The 17,708-nt window shown below is 46.3% G+C and overlaps 1 protein-coding gene across 9 annotated transcripts in view; it reads right to left on the bottom strand.

Moving 5' to 3' along the window:
- Positions 1-17,708, bottom strand: part of GAPcenA (GTPase activating protein and centrosome-associated) — a 148,026-nt gene that overhangs the window by 87,633 nt on the left and 42,685 nt on the right. For all 9 annotated transcript variants that reach the window (XM_055063597.2, XM_072284054.1, XM_055063599.2 and 6 more), the window contains 4 exons: positions 17,255-17,366; positions 15,732-15,898; positions 5,325-5,484; positions 4,430-4,791 (listed from right to left, as the gene is read on the bottom strand). In XM_055063597.2, coding sequence (XP_054919572.1) covers positions 4,430-4,791; positions 5,325-5,484; positions 15,732-15,898; positions 17,255-17,366 — 801 coding nt within the window. The remainder of the gene's footprint in view (positions 1-4,429; positions 4,792-5,324; positions 5,485-15,731; positions 15,899-17,254; positions 17,367-17,708) is intronic.

Genomic DNA, 17,708 nt, shown 5'->3' with positions numbered 1-17,708 from the left:
CATAACGCCGGACGGTCAATTCTGCGATAACGCCAGAAAACACATTTTTCGACCCATGAGCCACTTATGGCTTTCGCCTTAATAAAGGCTATAAACCCACAAATAGGCACGCAGCGTTCCGGCATTCTTGTTTACAGATGAGTTCCGCTGATGACTATGGCGATATGGACTCTGCCGCTTCGTTTCGGTTGGATGCTAGCGCCGTTCTTACTATTTTGTGTTGCACATTTATGGTCCTCTGCACTCACCGGGCTCTGAGAGCTGCCCAAATTAACCGGTGTGAGGCCAAATACGTCTGAATTAGCAAGCCTTTGATTTCATTAAGTAATGCATATGCCTGCTGGGACCATAGGACGTCCAGATTATTCAATTCTTTAAATTAACCAGGGTCAAATTAATGAGGTTTTACCATATGCTCATTTCCGAGAGCTGTCTTCGGTGGAAATGCCAACACATTCTACCCATGTTAGCAGTTCATGACACCCCACAATAACCTGGACGCTAGTGGCGTTCTTGCTATTTTGCGTTGCCCATTTACGGTCCTCGACATTCACCGGGCTCCGAGAGCTCTTCGAATTAATCGGTGTGAGGCCAAATACGTCTCAATTAACAAGACTTTGATCCCATTAAGTAATGCATACGCCTGCCGGGATCATAGGAAATTCTGCTGGTCCTTAGATGTCACAAACAACAATCTGAAATTCATATGAAAACTGGCTCCAATGAAATAGGTTGTAATTATTTGTTGTTGAGCGCAGGAAAAAATGAGGTTCCCTACAATGGTTATTGAGTCAATAGCTACTGATTACAGATACATCCCCTTAAAAGGCTAGTACAGTAAAAACTCACTAATTTGCATCTCATGAGACAGGCAAAAAGAAAGATGAATTAGCGGGCTTTCAAATGATTAAATACCCAAGGAAAGCCTATTGGAAAACATAAAGAGATGAAGTTGATCGTTACGAAATACAGCCCCTGATCTATTAACAAAAACATGAGTGCGTCGCCGATGTGCGTGCCATAAAAAGTAATTGGTAATTGTTGGACCACATACATCTCAGTAAGGGCATGTATAGCGGCTTATGTGCAAAGTAGCTCAATCCCAAGACGTAGAGGTAAGTGAACTAACCAATGCAGCTACCAGCACGGACAGCTTGCGAGTGCTGCATCCTTCAAGAGAGCATGCATGCCAGGATTATTAAGCCACCGTGTGCAAGAGCAGTTACTAATGTCCGTCTTAAAGCCAATTTTGTTTGCTGCAATTTTGTGATGTGAAATGCTCAGAATCTCTGGACCCGGACAAGCTGCCAATGGAAACTGACCCTGGTAACATTTAACACCCGAACTCTCTTGAGTGAAGCTAGCTTAGCAGGACTCTGAGGAACTATCAGGCATTGTTTGGGATATCATTGGCCTTAGTGAGGTTAGAAGAACTGGTGAGGCTTATACAGTTTTGACTAAAAGCCACATCTTCTGCTATAGAGGACTCCTAGATAAGAAGCAATACGGAGCAGGATTCCTAATCCATAAGGACATAGCGGGCAACATTGACAAATCCTACAGCATTAATGAGAGGGTAGCTGTAGTCGTAATCAAACTTAATAAGAGGTATAGATTAAAGGTAGTAGTACAAGCCTACGCTCGAACATCCAGTCACGATGATGAGCAAGTAGATCAGTTTTATGAAGATGTTGAATTAGCGATGGGAAAAGTCCAAACTCAGTATACTGTAGTAATGCGTGACTTCAATGCAAAAGTGGGAAAAAGGTGGCTGCTGAACAAGAAATTGGCAATCATGGCGTCGATTCTAGGAACGCTAGAGGAGAGATGCTGGTAGAATTTGCAGAAAGGAATAAGCTTCGAATAATGGACACCTTTTTCGAGAAGCATAGCAACAGAAAGTAGACCTGGAAAAGCCCTAATGGTGAAACAAGAAATGAAACCGATTTGATACTTTAAGCCGATCCCAGCATAGTGCAGGATGTAGAAGTGTTAGGTAGGGTAAAGTGCAGTGATCATAGGTTAGTGAGGGCTAGGATTCACGTCAATTTGAAGGGAGAAAGGGTGAAATTGGTCATGAAGAAACAGGCCAACCTAGACGCAGCAAGGGTAAAAGCAGACCAATTTAGGCTGCGGCTTGCAAAGAAATATTCAGCCTTAGAACTGAGGGATGAAGAGGACATACAGATAATGAACGAAACAGTAACTAGACTGGTTTAAGAAGCAGAAATTGAAGTAGGAGGTAACGTACTAAGGCAACCAGTAGGTAAGCTCTCCGAAGTAACAAAGGACCTAATAAAGAAACGACAAAGAATGAAAGTGTCAAACTCAAGAGAATTCGCCGAACTGTCAAAACTGATCAAAAAGGCAAAAATAAGTGACATTCGAAATTATAAAGTGAGAAAAACTGAAGAAGCTGTAAAAAATGGACGGAGCCTGAAATCAGTGAGAAAGAAACTTGACATAGGACAAACCAAGATGTATGCACTGAAAGATAAGCAGGGTAATATCATCAGCAATTTCGAAGGTATAATAAAAGCAGCAGAAGAATTCTATACTGATCTGTACAGTACCCAGGAGCCAGGATACCTCCACTAGAAACAGTAATGAACAGGATTCAGAAACTCCTCCTATAACTAGCGATGAGGTCAGAAGGGCCTTTGCAAGACATGAAACGAGGAATAGCGGCAGCAGAAGATGGAGTAACAGTCAATTTAACCAAAGATGGAGGAGACATAATGCTTGAAAAACTAGCAGCCCTTTATACGAATTATCTATCGACTTCAAGGGTCCAACACTTCAAGGGGCAACACTGGACTTCAGACAACCAAGGGAACAGGCTGGCTTCAGGAAGGGGTACTCTACAATGGATCACATCCATGTCATCAAACAGATAATCGAGAAATCCACAGAGTACAATCAGCCTCTCTATATGGCTTTCATAGCTTATGAAAAGACATTAGATTCAGTAGAGATACCAGCAGTCATAGAGGCATTACGTAATCAAGGAGTACAGCATTCTTATGTCAATATCTTCGAAAATATCTACAGACTAATTCTCCACAAGTAGGAAGATACCTATAAAGACAAGGGTCGGACAAGGAGATACAATCTCTCAAATGATATTCACTGCATGCTTGGAAGAAGGTATTCAAGTTATCATACTAGGAATGCTTTGAAGTGAGGATCAATGGCGAATATCTCGGCAACCTTCGGTTTTTAGATGACACTGTCCTGTTCAGCAACACTGGGGACGAGTTACAACAATTATTGAGGAGCTTAACAGAGAGAGAGTAAGAGCGAGGTTGAAGATTAATATGCTGAAGACAAAGATAATGATGAACAGTCAGGCAAGCAAACAAGAGTTCAGGATCGCCAGTCAGCCTATAGAGTCTGTGAAGGAGTACGTTTACTTAGGTCAATTACTCAAAGGGGACCCTGATCCTGAGAAGAAAATTTATGGAAGAATAAAAATGGCTCGGAGCGCATAAAGCAGGCATTGTCACATCCTGAGTGGAAGCTTACCATTATCATTGAAAAGAAAGGTGTACAATCAGTGCATTTTACCGGGGCTAACATGTGGGGCAGGAACTTAAAGACTGACAAAGAAGCTTGAGAACAAGTTAAGGACCGCGCAGAGGGCGATGGGATGGAGAATGTTAGGCATAACATTAAGAGACAGAAAGAGAGTGGTGTGGATCAGAGAGTAAACGGAGACAGCTGATATTCTAATTGACATTAAGGGAAAGAAATGGAGCTAGACAGGTCATGTAATGCATATGTTAGAGAACCGGTGGACCATTAGGGTTGCAGAATGGGTGCCAAGAGAAGGGAAGCACAGTCGAGGATGGCAGAAGACAAGGTGGGGTGATGAAATTAGGAAATTTTCAAGCGCTAGTTGTAATTGGTTGGCGCAGGACAGGGGTAATTGGAGACCACAGAGAGAGGCCTTCGTCCTGCAGTGGACATAAAACAGGCCGATGATGATAATGATGATTTGGCAAGGTCACAATCCTGCCAATCACAATATGGATGCATGTTTGTACGTTTCCCATGCTTTCCTTATCACCGAAACACCGTGCATGGCACATGCAGTGCGCATTCTGATGTCGAATTAACTGATGTGCGTTAAATTGGTGTCAAATTAGTGAATGTCCAACCCAATACATCTCTATAAATATTTGGCAGGGTGATTCCAGGTGTACAGAATTTTCCCAGTTTTCCGATAAAATAGAGTGACGAGTAAACTATGTTTCATTGCATTAAACAACTGCTTCACACAGAAGGGCGAGAGACAACAAATAGAATTTGAAACTAATGAATCATTGCCTTTGAAAGCCAATGGGTGAAGGTTAGCAGCCACCCATCAATAGAGCCAGATTCAACAAGTGACCTCTGCTTGCATGGAATATGCTTCTGTTGTGTGTACCTTGCAAATCTTGTAGAGAGCATCTTGACCAGCTGCATCACGGAAGAATTCATGTGCAGGAAAAGTGCGGTGCAGGTCACGCTGAATGACACCTTCGCAAGGGCAGTCGCGTGCCAGCAGCAGCCGGTAGGCCTGAGCGGCCTGGGGATCCTGGGCAGCACCTGCCAGCAGCTGCCAGACCTCTCCTCGCAGCGCCTCTGGGATGCCTGCTGCCCGCACAAGAGGTCCCAAGGCCTTGGGAGGCCCTGCCTCCAGGCCTGCTTGTCGCCACCGACTCAGCACTTGGGCCCATCCCTCCAGCTCGCCGGCTGAGCAGTCCTTGCTTACTTCACCTGTGCCACTCAACAGTGGCTCATCAACATCTGCACCACAGAGGAGACCAGTCACACTATACATACTTGCATCTCAGTGGTTCAGCAGTTAGACTACTGTCGACCGGTATAATGTGCACGCTTATGAAGGGGACCTGCACAACTTTTCAATGAAGTTGCTTACTTGCCTTGCATATGAAGGCAAAATGATTCATGAATTTCCATGTTACCAGCCATTTTACCAAGATGTCCCAGTGTATATGAGGGACCATGGAAATATAAAGAATTGCAAGAAAAGAGAAAGCAAGCTTTTTGATAATGCTGCGGGTTACTTGCCATGCTTAGTGGGGTAATATTTGGCTGTGATGTTTATGACTGCAAAATGGTGTGATCAGACAGGTTTATCAACCATGCTCAAAAAATGATGCAGGGCTCCCTTACTCAATGACAGAGATATAATATTATCAAGAATTCATACACCTTGAGAACTTACAGCCATGGAGACACATGTGCATACACATGTGCCGCCCATGAGGCCTTCAGCAAGATAAAGGAGAGAAAGCGTATTTGGGTAAACTACCTACCAGAATCTATGTCTCCTGCTGCAGATTCAGGAGACGGCTCCTGGCCAGGACTGTGTTGATCCAAGGCAAGGGACAGGGCTGCTTTGCGACGGATCTGGCTTCCACTACTTACACCGAGAACCTCCCAGCGATGGCCTTGGCGAGCTTCCTCTGGATCCACCTGCCACGCAACAATTCACATTGTAAACAAGTGCACTTTACTTCCCTTCTTATATAAAAGAAGGGATAAACATGGCCTTTCTGAACCTGCACCACCAGCTCAGGCACATGATTCAGAGTTTATGATTTAATGTAGGGGTGTGCTAATATCAAAATTTTCTAATACAAATCGAATACAAATACTTTGCAACGAATATCAAATTGGACATCAAATAATGATATGCACATGCATTTATTAGCAAGTTGGCTTATTTTAACATGTTAACGTTTATTTAACATTTAAAAATTAGAGGGCTTTACTTGCCAAAACCACGATCTGATTATGAGGCACGCCATAGTGGAGGACTCCGAAAATTTGGACCACCTGTGGTTCTTTAACATGCACCTAAATCTAAACACACGGGTGTTTTTGCATTTCACCCCCATCTAAATGCAGCTGCCGTGGCTGGGGTTCGATCCTGCGACCTCGTGCTTAGCAGCTCAACACCACAGCCACTAAGCAACCACGGCGGGAGTATTTACCATTTATTTCACAATGTTGGAACATTGCAACACATTGTCATTGGCAAAAGAAAAAAAAAAAAAAACTTGTAAGTTGCTACACTAAAAAATTGCATATTTGGCTTATGTTAGCTTTGGAAAATTGAGTCATTTCCGCTAGTTGTCTGTTCTCGCCAACCTGTGCCTTACTATACAGCATCGATTTCCTGTAAACTCGGAGGCATTTGATCCTGTACCAGTCATCACTCATCGGATTTGCTGTCAAGTGATAAGCTCAGGATTGAGGGGTGGAACCTGCAAAAGAGTGCACCCTCGCTGTTGATTCGCAAGCCATTGCCTCTTGCTACTAAGGGGCTGGCTTTCCTGCATAGCTCGTGTCGAGACTGGGCCGACAATGAATGAAGTGCCCCGGCAATGAACGAAGTGCCCCGGCAACAAACGAAGTGCCCCGGCAACGAACGAAGTGCCCCGGCAACGAACGAAGTGCCCCGGCAATGAATGAAGTGCCCAGGCGCTGATTATTGACATGATACACCGTATAGTGCGGAATATGAGCGAGGTTTTTTCCAAAAAATATTACTAAAAGTTCACCCCTCGACTTATATACCGGCCCTTGGCACAACATGAATAGTCGTCTGGCAACATGTAGGAGCGCAGACCTTTCGGCATCCGCATCGTTATCGCCTCCTTGGTGACACGAGCACATCATAATTGGATTTCTCCGCTCTTTCTGCGCATGCGCGAGAAGCAATGGTTGCGAGAGAGAAATGTGGGGACTTTTGGTGCTTAAGATTTCTCTTTGCCTAGGTACTATGGGGAAGAAAGTTGTTAGCTCCGTTCGTCCCTAGCCGAGCTGGCAGCACAATCGGCAGAATGCGTGGCCGGCAAGGCAAAGAAGCCGTGTCCAAGGTTAGTTTGTTGCTATTTTGTTGCGACGGTAGCATATTACATTTTTATAGTCGCAGGGGGATACGTTTGGAAGTGAGTTGTCTTCTCAGATAACTTTAGTGGCAAAGCATTTAGGCTGTGGCACAGAAGTGGCCGCAAGAGCGCAGCGCGCGCGTCTCCGAACATTGGGAGTTTCTCCGGAAGTCGCCTGGTATTAATTACATCGCGCCGATGCATTGTTCATTAGTGTTGTTGAGCAAGGTCAGCATACCGCACACTTCAGGATATTCGCGGAAACGGAAACAGTTTATGAATTCGACTGCCGTGCCGATGCGAGTTTGTTGCTTTCCTTTTTTTTTTTTTTTTTGCGGCGGTAGCTAATTAAATTCTGATAGTCGCAGGGGGATACGTTTGGACGTGAGGTGTTTTGTCGGATGACTTTAATGGCAAAGCATTACGTCGTAGCGATGCATTAGTTCTTAACGTAACTGAGCATACAACACACTTGGAGATTAGTAAGAATGGAACATTTTGTACTCTGTATGTGAAAGTACTAAAACTTGCGTCGCCATGCAATCTGAGCCTTAGATCGTTGTGAGAGCTGTACAGCCACACTGGCAAAACACCATACGCCCTGCGGATGAATACGGAACAAATGTATGCTAAAGAAAAATGGTCGTCATGCAATTTCATAGCAGTAGACCGTTGTGAAAGCTGTACAGTAACACTGATATTGGCTACGTGGCGCAGATTCGCAGCGATTCTGAGGTGCTTGTGCGCAAGGGTAATAATTAATGAAGGAGTGCATATTACTAATCCCGGCTGTTACGATGTCTAGCTCATATACGGGCCTGGTAACCTATGTGCAGTCACTCAAAAAACACTATTTATGCAGGTGTCCACGCTCGTGTAAAAAAAAAATACAATTCAGTGATGATTGACCCTCTGGAGGTGGATCCGCACCTATGTAAGCACAGCCGGCTCATCAGTCACACAGTAGGAGCTGAAGAGAACTTTTTAATGCTCATTATACGACATTGATAGCGATTAATTTGTGGTCAGCCAGTGACAAATGCATTGCACTAAACAGTGAGACTTCGTCTTAATACGCAATGCTTATGTGGCGAACCGGAGAGCAAAAGGTGAAAACGACGTTTTCATACTAGGCAAGTCATCCATGCAGTGGAAAGTTCTCTTCGGCTCCTACTTTGTGACTGATGAGCCGACTGTGCTTACATAGGTGCGGATCCATCTCCAGAGGGTCATCACTGAATTGCATTTTTTTTTACAGGAGCGTGGACGCCTGTATAAATAGTGCTTTTTGACTGACTGCACATAGGTTACCAGGCTTTTTAACAATTTTGAATCACCCACACAGGCGTACGTTATCCTCTTCATTTATTAAAGAGGGGTAAACATCAACAAAATGATGCAGCTCAAATAGCTTGAACATGTATGCGTTTTCTATCCGCAGTGACGGACAAGATAGCTCGAGCGTTGCAGAATGCCGTTTGCCTAAAGTCAGCTTCGCCGTAAGGCACCAGTGTCGCGCAATCAAATATGCGCAGTGCATTGCGGCGAAGTATATCAAGAGTGGAAAGCGGCCGCTGTCAGAGTGTGATATACGTGCGAATCTGCCGTCACGTCTCCTGTCGCAGTACAAGCACGGAGACGCCGAACAAGTGTACTGGCAGGCTTTCAGAGCTATTTCGCACGTAGTTGTAGTGATCTGAGCCCTTGTTTCGCCCACATAGAGCGCCCCGTATATGAGCTAGACATCGTAACAGCCGGGATTAGTAATACGCGCTCCTTCATTAATTACCCTTGCGCACAAGCACCTCAGAATCGCTACGAATCTGCACCACATAGCCAATATCAGTGTTACTGTACAGCTTTCACAACGGTCTACTGCTATGAAGCATGACGACCATTGTTCTTTAGCATGCATTTAATTGTTCCGTATTCATCAACAGGGCGCAGTGTTTTGCCAGTGTGGCTGTACAGCTCTCACAACGATTTACGGCTCAGATTGCATTGCGACGCAAGTTTTAGTACTTTCACATACAGAATACAAAATGTTACATTCCCACGAATCTCCAAGTGTGTTGTATGCTCAGTTACATTAAGAACTAATGCATCGGCCTGGCAGTTGAATTCATAAACTGTTTCCGTTCCCGCGATTCCCCTGAAGTGTGTGGTATGCTCAACGAAACTAATGAACAATGCACCGACACGACATAATGCTTCAATTGCCGTTAAAATCATCCGAGAAAACGCCTCACATCCAAACGTATCCCCCTGCAACTATCAGAATTTAATATGCTACCGCCATAAAAACAAGAAAAAAAGAAAGAGCAACAACCTCGCATCGGCACGACAGTCGAATTCATAAACTGTTTCCATTCCCGTGAATCTCCTGAAGTGTGCGGTACGCTGACCTAGCTCAATGACACTAATGAACAATGCATCGGCACGCTGTAATGCTTTGCCATTAAAGTGATCCGAGAAGACACCTCAGTTCCAAATGTATCTCCCTGGGACTATAAAAATGTAATATGCTACCATCGCAACAAAATAGCAACACTCACCTCGGACACGGCTTCTTCGCCTTCCCGGCCACGCATGCTGTCTGCCAGCTCGATAGGGACAAACGGAGCTAACAACTTTCTTCCCCGTAGTACCTAGGCGAAGAGAAATCTGAAGGGCCGAAAGTCCCCACATTTCTCCCTCGCAACCACTGCTCCTCGCGCACGCGCACAAAGAGCGGAGAAATCCAATTTTGATGTGCTTGTCTTGGTGACCGACGCGGCCCAACTCGCGGGCGCTGTGCGGTGCACCCGGAGCTCGAAGACAGGGTGGCGGGGTGGAAGACAGGGTGGTGGCGTCCGCAAGCATCGTGCCAGATCTTTGCCAGTGACAGCAGAACTCATCCGCATCAAAGCTATTGAGATCGCCCGAGAATCCGAACTGCCCAAGGAACAATTCAAGGGCTCCATTTATTGGGTTCGTCGCTTCATGCGATGCAAGGGATTCGCACTTCGACGGCACACATCAATCTGCCAGAAGCTGCCAGAGGCATACGAGGACAAGCTGGTCGAATTCCAGCGCTATGTTATCTGTCTCCGGCAGCAGCATGGCTACATGTTGGGACAGATCGGCAACGCTAATGAAACGACGGTGTGGTTCGACATGCCGTCGCCCACCACAGTGTGCGAACGCGGCGCAAGAGAAGTCAAGCTTCTTTCTACGTGAGCATTCGCGCTTCACGGTGATGCTCGCGTGTACTGCAGACGGCAGAAAGCTGCCCCCAAACATAATATTAAAGAGGAAGACGCTGCCGAAAGAGGCTTTCCCGCGGGATGTTGTCGTTCGCGTGAATGAAAAGGGCTATATGGACGAGGCCCTCATGCTCAATTGGATTAAGACCGTCTGGAATCGGCGACCCGGCGCACTCCTGCGGTGTCCGAGCATGCTCGTCTTGGATGCCTTTCGCGGGCACTTGACCACAGGTGTGAAGCAGGCACTCCGCGACGGGAGGACGGAACTCGCCGTCATTCCGGGAGGCATGACGTCAACACTTCAGCCACTGGACGTCGTGCTCAACAAGCCCTTTAAAGACTGTGTCCGTGAACAATATAATCAGTGGATGGCCGGCGACAACCCGACCACCCGACGACCCAACCGGCCGGCTGCGCAGGCCGCCTCTCGCCACTGTGGCCACATGGGTGTCGCAGGCTTGGCGCTCGCTGCCCGACGATATGGTGGTGCGGGCATTCAAGAAGTGTTGCATTAGCAACTCCTTGGACGGCACCGAGGATGACATGTTGTGGGACGCAGCCAGTGAAACGCAGTCGTCATCGGACGAGAGTTTAGATAGCTCAAATGAATGAGCAGGTGACGAGTCTGGCGGCACCACTAAATAAAACGAAGTTTTGTGCCTTATAATTTTTATGTTGACTTCTTTGCTTCAATGTAAGGGGGTCGAGCTATATTCCGCCTTGACCTATATTCCGCATTACACGGTATATATACATCAATCAGGAATCGGGGTGTAGACGAGCCGTATGTAAAAATACTGAAAGATATCTATAGCGGCTTGACAGCCCCCGTAGTCCTCCATAAAGAAAGCAACAAAATCACAATTAACAAAGGCGTCAGGCAGGGAGATACGATCTCTCCAATGCCATTCCCAGCGTGTTTACAGGAGGTATTCAGAGACCTGGATTGGGAAGAATTGGGGATAAGAGTTAATGGAGAATACCTTAGTAACTTGCGATTCGCTGATGATATTGCCTTGCTTAGTAACTCAGGGGACCAACTGCAATGCATGCTCACTGACCTAGAGAGGCAAAGCAGAAGGGTGAGTCTAAAAATTAATCTGCAGAAAACTAAAGTAATGTTTAACAGTCTCGGAAGAGAACAGCAGTTTACGATAGGTAGCGAGGCACTGGAAGTGGTAAGGGAATGACATGTCACTCTTGATAGCCGAAATCACCGCCTGGCTGGAAGTGTTGCGTAGCATGATGACTTCAGGATAGTGTGAATAGTAGTCCACAAGCAGAAGAAAATTTTGTCCCTCCAGGTGGAACAAATCTGCCTTCACTTGTTGCCATGGGCGCTCCATTGAAGGTGTTGATAGCAAAGGCTCAGCCCGCTGAACTCTTGTAGTTGCGCACCGTTCACACATTTCAACCATTGACGCAATATGTTTGCCTATGTTAGGCCACCAAACAGAGTCGCAAGCACGTGCCCTGCACCGGTTCCCACCCTAATACTAACCCTCATGGATTGCATCCAAAATATTCCTCTGCAGAGCTTCCGGAATCACAAGACGCCTTCCTTTAAGAAGCAATTCCTTGCATACCGTCAGCTCCCCTTGGTACTTACAATACTTCAAGAGGTTCGATGGAACCTTGCTCTTTCGGGGCTAACCTTGTCTGTAGTATTTCACAAGGGCGACGCACTCGCTATCCATCGACTGGTGTGGACCAACTGCCTCAAGGCCGACTGGTGTGTCTTGCTCGATGCTGCTGACAACTTCACTCGCATACAACTCCACTTCGTTTTCCTCAGCGGTAGATACAGGTGTGACAGGGGCTCTTGAAAGAGTATCAGCCATTGCTAGCAACTTCCCCGGAACGTACAGAATCCTGTACTGGTACCTCATGAGCTTTAGTTGAATGGTTTGGATTCTTGGTGGTAAAGCATCGACATCCATAGAACCCAGCAGTGATGTGAGCGGTAAGCGGTCAGTCTTGACAGTGAAGTATAGGCCATGGACATACTCGTCAAACCGCTTGACTGCCCATGCAACTGCCAAGCCTCCCTTTTCCGTCTGGCTGTACCTGTGTTCCGTTGGTGTGAGGGAGAGTGATGCGTAGGCCACAGCTCTACGCTCCTCACTCGGTTGGTCTTGTAGCAAAACAGCACCCAAGCCAAACGAACTAGAATCTGCGGATATGATGGTCGGGTGCAGTGGGTGGTAGTTCGCCATGCAGATATTGGACGACATCACATCCTTCAACTTCTGGAACGCATCCTGCTGGGCTGGTCCCCAGGCCCATTCGCTTTTCTTGTTGAGCAATCCACAAATGGTTGCCGTCACCTCTGAAAAGTGTGGTAAGAACTCTCCGACGTGGATGCCATGCCCAATAATCTGCGGACATCACCGACATCGACCGGAGGTTCCATGCGCCTGACAGTGGCAAGCTTGTCTGGGTCCAGCGAAATACCACTGCCACTAATAACTACCCCAAAGAACTTGACGCTTGCAACACCAAATTTGCATTTTGACTTATTAACCCTTTTGCTGTCACGGACGTACCGGTACGTCATCGCACTTCCCCCCACAGTGTCACTGACGTACCCGTACGTTCTCTATTGTGCGTTCAAAATTTCGCGCCTGAGCGCAAAGCTGGCGCTCCTAAATTGGCCACGCCATCTGTTGACTCTTTCTACAAGTTTGTATTTTCTCCCCGACCTGTGTAGTACATGTATTGAAGAGTACGGTGCGACTGCCACTCCCCCCTTTGTCTTCACTGAGTGGCGCGGTGGCTCCGCGTTCGCTGGATCATGCGTCGCGCGCGTGTAGTTACGGGTTCAAGGGTTGTTCTGCCATCTCCGCTGGTTTGAATGTTTTTATTTTTCTTCTGTTGGTATGTTTGCTAGGGCGCGCAAGTTCAGGCGCACGAGCCGTTGCCTCTCCGAAAAGAGTGACTCGATTGCTGCTTTCGCTCTCTTGCCGCACCGTCGCTTCCGACTTGCAGCAGTAAACGTAAAGCCCTTCGAACTTTGTGTTAGCCTTTTTCCATCTCCCTCTGTCTTCTTGATCACACAACGTCCCATTTCTCTCCTGTGTGCTGGCGACTGAAAGCGCATCCTTTCTGCGCGCGGTTACTTTCGGATAGCTGAGGCGCGCGGGACCTTCGTCTGCTCATTGGAGTGGTGGCTCTTCCGATTCAGAATACGAGCCGAGCTCGGATTTGGACTCGGACAGCGTCTCATGCGAGGAAGAGATGAGTTCCGCATCGTCAGATTCGGATGTTGAACGGATGTTAGTCAGGCTGATGATGATGATGATGTTTACTAACAACAGCTGCAGAACACTGAAATGTGCATATTGCATTGACTATGTTATTTCTATACCAATCATAATCAAAAATAAATTGCTATGTTCATTCCCTGTTATGCTCGTTCCCTGAAACCAAGCCGACACTGGAGGTGCGTCACGGCCAGAAAAGTCCGACAGCGAAAGGGTTAAGGGTCAGCCCAGCGTTCCTAAGACGACCCAGCACTGCTGGCGAGCGTGCCGAAAGATTTGCTCTTTCCTTTTCTGTGTCTTCTGCCTGACGAACACACATGAGCGCTTCATCTAATGAAAGTTTCGGATTGTGGCAGAGCTTGTCCGATAACTTTGTGTCATGAAGGCTAACAATAAAATGATCGCAGATCAATGGCTCTTCTATGACATGTGAAGCGTAGTTGCAGTGCTTCACGATGTTTCCTAGGGCCGTGAAGAACGCATCAGCAGTCTCGCCTGCCTGTTGAACGCGTCGGTGGAACCTTGCGCTCTCATACATCTCGTTGGTGGGGTGTACAAAATACCTGTCGAGCTTACCGACGACGACACTGTATCTTGCGTAGTCTTCGTCCTGTACTTGCAATAAGCATAGAATGTCCCGTGACCTGGTTCCCATGCAGTACAGCAGCGTTCTGACGCGAACTTCGTCACCCGCTGCGTGAAGACCTGTAGCGAAACTGTAGTCCTCGAACTGTTGACACCATCTTTGCCAAGCCGTCGGTTTCTCAAAGTCGAATTGAGGGGGCGGTTGCAAGTGGGGCGCAGCGATTACCATGACTCCCTTGCCAGCAGCCGCAAGTGGCTCACTGTCCTTGGTGCTGTCGTCCCGAGACATCATCGTCAATTTGAAGTAGATCCAACTTCTGACACCATGTCGAGACGAGAGGAATGATACCACCTTCGGCTGGGCCGGCAACGAACGAAGTGCCCCGGTGCTGTTTATTGACATGATATATAAACACGAATGCCTGGAACCACTTCAGTGGCGCCCTCTGTTACATGGCTAAGCAGCGTTAATGTCAGTGGTGCTAGTGGCGCCACCGTGAATTGAATGTAACAAAACACAACACTACAGCTTGGACGTTCAGTGGCTAAGCGTGTTTTACAGGCAAAATTTCGTCAGCAGCATCAAATTAGCGCAATATTCAGCACAATATTAGACACACTTTCTTAGATTAGATAAAAATAAACGCTAAGAACCATGTTTGCTCCTGCATGGCGAGCAATATATTCAATTTGTTTTGAATATTCGTATCCAATCGAATATTCGGATGTTTTCTAATACCTAGTTTTCAAATCGAATACGAATATTAGAAATATATATTTTCAAAATTTTCGAATATTCGCACACTCCTAGTTTTATGGCTTCATGCCCACAAGACCACACAAGTGCCCACATGAGCACAGAAGCGCACATGCATGCATGTATGGAAGCCTGAAGCATGAAACATACAATCAAGAATAAGCCTGATCATGCTACAAGTAAGCAAGATTTTAGAGTGTCCCATCAAAATTACATAGGGTAATGTGAAATATGTTAACTGCGGTTTTATGTGCATAGTACTGACAAGCTCTGTGCACTCCATGCAGAACTCCACCGTGAATGTGTGGTGTGTATTGTTGCTCTTCAGCTTTTCAGTTTAAGTGCGTAAACACTGTCTTCTTCTGCATATTTTTTTTCAGTGTTATTTTTGTCTGCTTCATGCAAGTACCATCTGTAAAGGTCAGTCCTTGGGCATCAAACTTTCAACATTTGCAAAATTAAAAGAATGCAAACATCCTGATCGCATACTTCAATTGTCAGATACATGCAGTTGCTTGGTCTACATGTTCTGCACATATGTGCAAGCTCTGAAAATTGTTTTAATTATAGTGCGGTACCACTTATAAATGCGGATATTCATGACTCTGGTGACTTGTGTGATAACTATAAGCAGTCTGTATTGTGCTTACAGTACAGTACACAGCACTGGTCTTCATACACTCAAGAGAATTCTGATGTTATATCCAATTACACATACGGCAATTCCATTCAATATATTTGGGCTTGACTCACACTAAACTGCGCTCCCAGACATTAATTGGTTAAATTAACGTTTTAGTAACAGGATGTGTTGTTTGTATTACGGTACCTCGGTCCAAATGATGAAATGCTAGAAAATTTTTTATTTGGAACAGTTATGATCCCACTGGATGGAGTTCAATAGCTCTTATAATAAAAGAAAAACTCCCTCAGTAAAGTAAAAGAGAAAGCAGTAAAGAGGATCAAGGTTTCTTACTTCTCTCAGTCGCAGAAAGAACTCTTCGTGGAATGGTTTCCGTCCAAAATACCAGAACTTCTCTGACTGGGGGTAGATCTTGGCTTTTGTCTCAAAGACAAAACGAACCGGCTCATGCACACCAGTCACCACCAAATCCACAGCCACCGTCAGGTACACCCTAGTGTCTACCATAAGCAGTAGAAAAAAAGAAAGAAAGACAAAAAAAAATAATTATGCAGATCCTACGCACTGTGGGAATCGATGTAAGCGAAGCTTTCCGCGCTGGATGCTTTGATTGATGATAATTTGCGGTGATGTTGATGGCTAAAGCTTAATTTCTTCAACGTTTAGGCTAACACGAGAGTGGTGAGTTGATGTTAAACGTTACCTTGTGTGCACCACTGCTATTTGTCTGCGTAGTACAAAAAACACAAAGGGAGAGGTGTTTGCTTGAGGCGTTGTTGTGTGCATTATTTCATAACCTCTGAGAGGGTTGAGCATTGTCATTGCCTCACATGGCACATCGCATCGTGGCAGAAGCATTGAACTTGAATTTGATTATGGGGCTGTACGTGCCAAAAGCACAATCGGATTATGAGGCAGGCCGTAGTGACGGATTCCGGATTAATTTTGGCTCCGTGGTGTTCTTTAACGTGTCCCTAAGTCAAAGTGCGCGAGCGTTTTTTATTTCGCTCCCGTCGAAATGCGGCTGTCTCAGTCAAATCAGTGATTTTGAGCAATAACATATTCGCAAAGCTATCGTGGCGGGCACAGAAGTGTTGATTTGAAGTGCGACCGCTTCAGTTGTGTCGCCTAGACCCTGCGGTGCACTTCAGTTAATGCGGCTCTGCTTCTGCACGCCCTGCGTAAGTTGTCCACTAGACATATTTGCATGGTTTTATTTTTCAGAAATAGCAGAAACACACCGTACCGTACCTTGAACTTAAGTTTATCCAGCGTTTCCTTGCCTTCTCACGTCACCTTTTCCTTGCATCCCCCCCCCCCCCCCTCCCCCAAATCTTGTATTTGTATGGGAAGTGTGAGCGAAGGGTGGCAAGGCTGTTATTCACTCGTTTCGCAACTGCATCGGTTCTACCCATTCTCTGCCTCCTCTCCCCCCTTGTCCCTTCCATTCTATCTAGCTTCCCTCTGGACTTGCACGTTGGTAGAAAGGTAAGCACTTGCGGGGAGTCACGGATAATTACAGCTGTCAAGAGGCTAATGTGGCGACGACCCGGGAGATCCAGAGGTCATTGTGCACGTTTGATGCAGTGCGGTCCAAACGAGTTCCCTGTGTCTCTTTCCTTCTCTGCCACGCTCCTTCCATGTATATACACGCTCTGAACCACCCCCGAAGCGGTGTGCTGGACAGCAGCAGCCACAGCAGCAGCAGCAGTGGGAAAGTCGAAGGAAAAGGCAAAGAAAGCTTCGCATTAAAAATGGGGGGTGGGGTGGGGTGCTCAGGAGGATGCTCTATTAAAAGAAGGACAGTGGGAACACTGTCCTCCTTACTTAAATTCAATGCTGAACATTGTAGCTACCTCGTGATGTCTCCGTGTTAAGCAGTTCAAAAGCTGACTCCTGGGGATTCCATCTGCCTGTGATTTGGTAGGCTGTTGGTTCTGCACCCACGGTAGACTTCGCCATAGATACCTAAACAGCCATCAGAAAACAAAATTAGTAAAAAATAGGGGAGGGGTGAAGAATAGGTTAACCAAAAAAATTTTTATAAAAGGGAAGACTGGAAAACAAAAGCTTTTTCTTTTCACTGCACAGCACTGCAATGCTTAACATTAAAGGGGCCCTCACCAGGTCTGGCCATTTTGAGTTGACACACACAGTACATACAATGCGCGCTCACGATCATGACTGCTAATTATTACATCAGAACATGCTGCAGAAAGAGCTGAAATTTCAAACTAAACGGCGTCTGCCCTTCGCCTCAAGGGTGCCACTCTCCAAGACAGGGGGATGATGTACATTAGCAAGTGTGCC

Source organism: Dermacentor andersoni, chromosome 1 (assembly GCF_023375885.2).
Source record: "Dermacentor andersoni chromosome 1, qqDerAnde1_hic_scaffold, whole genome shotgun sequence".
NCBI lineage: Eukaryota > Metazoa > Arthropoda > Arachnida > Ixodida > Ixodidae > Dermacentor > Dermacentor andersoni.
The sequence above is the reverse complement of the archived record's forward strand: the minus strand, read 5'-3'. Positions and strand labels throughout refer to the sequence as shown.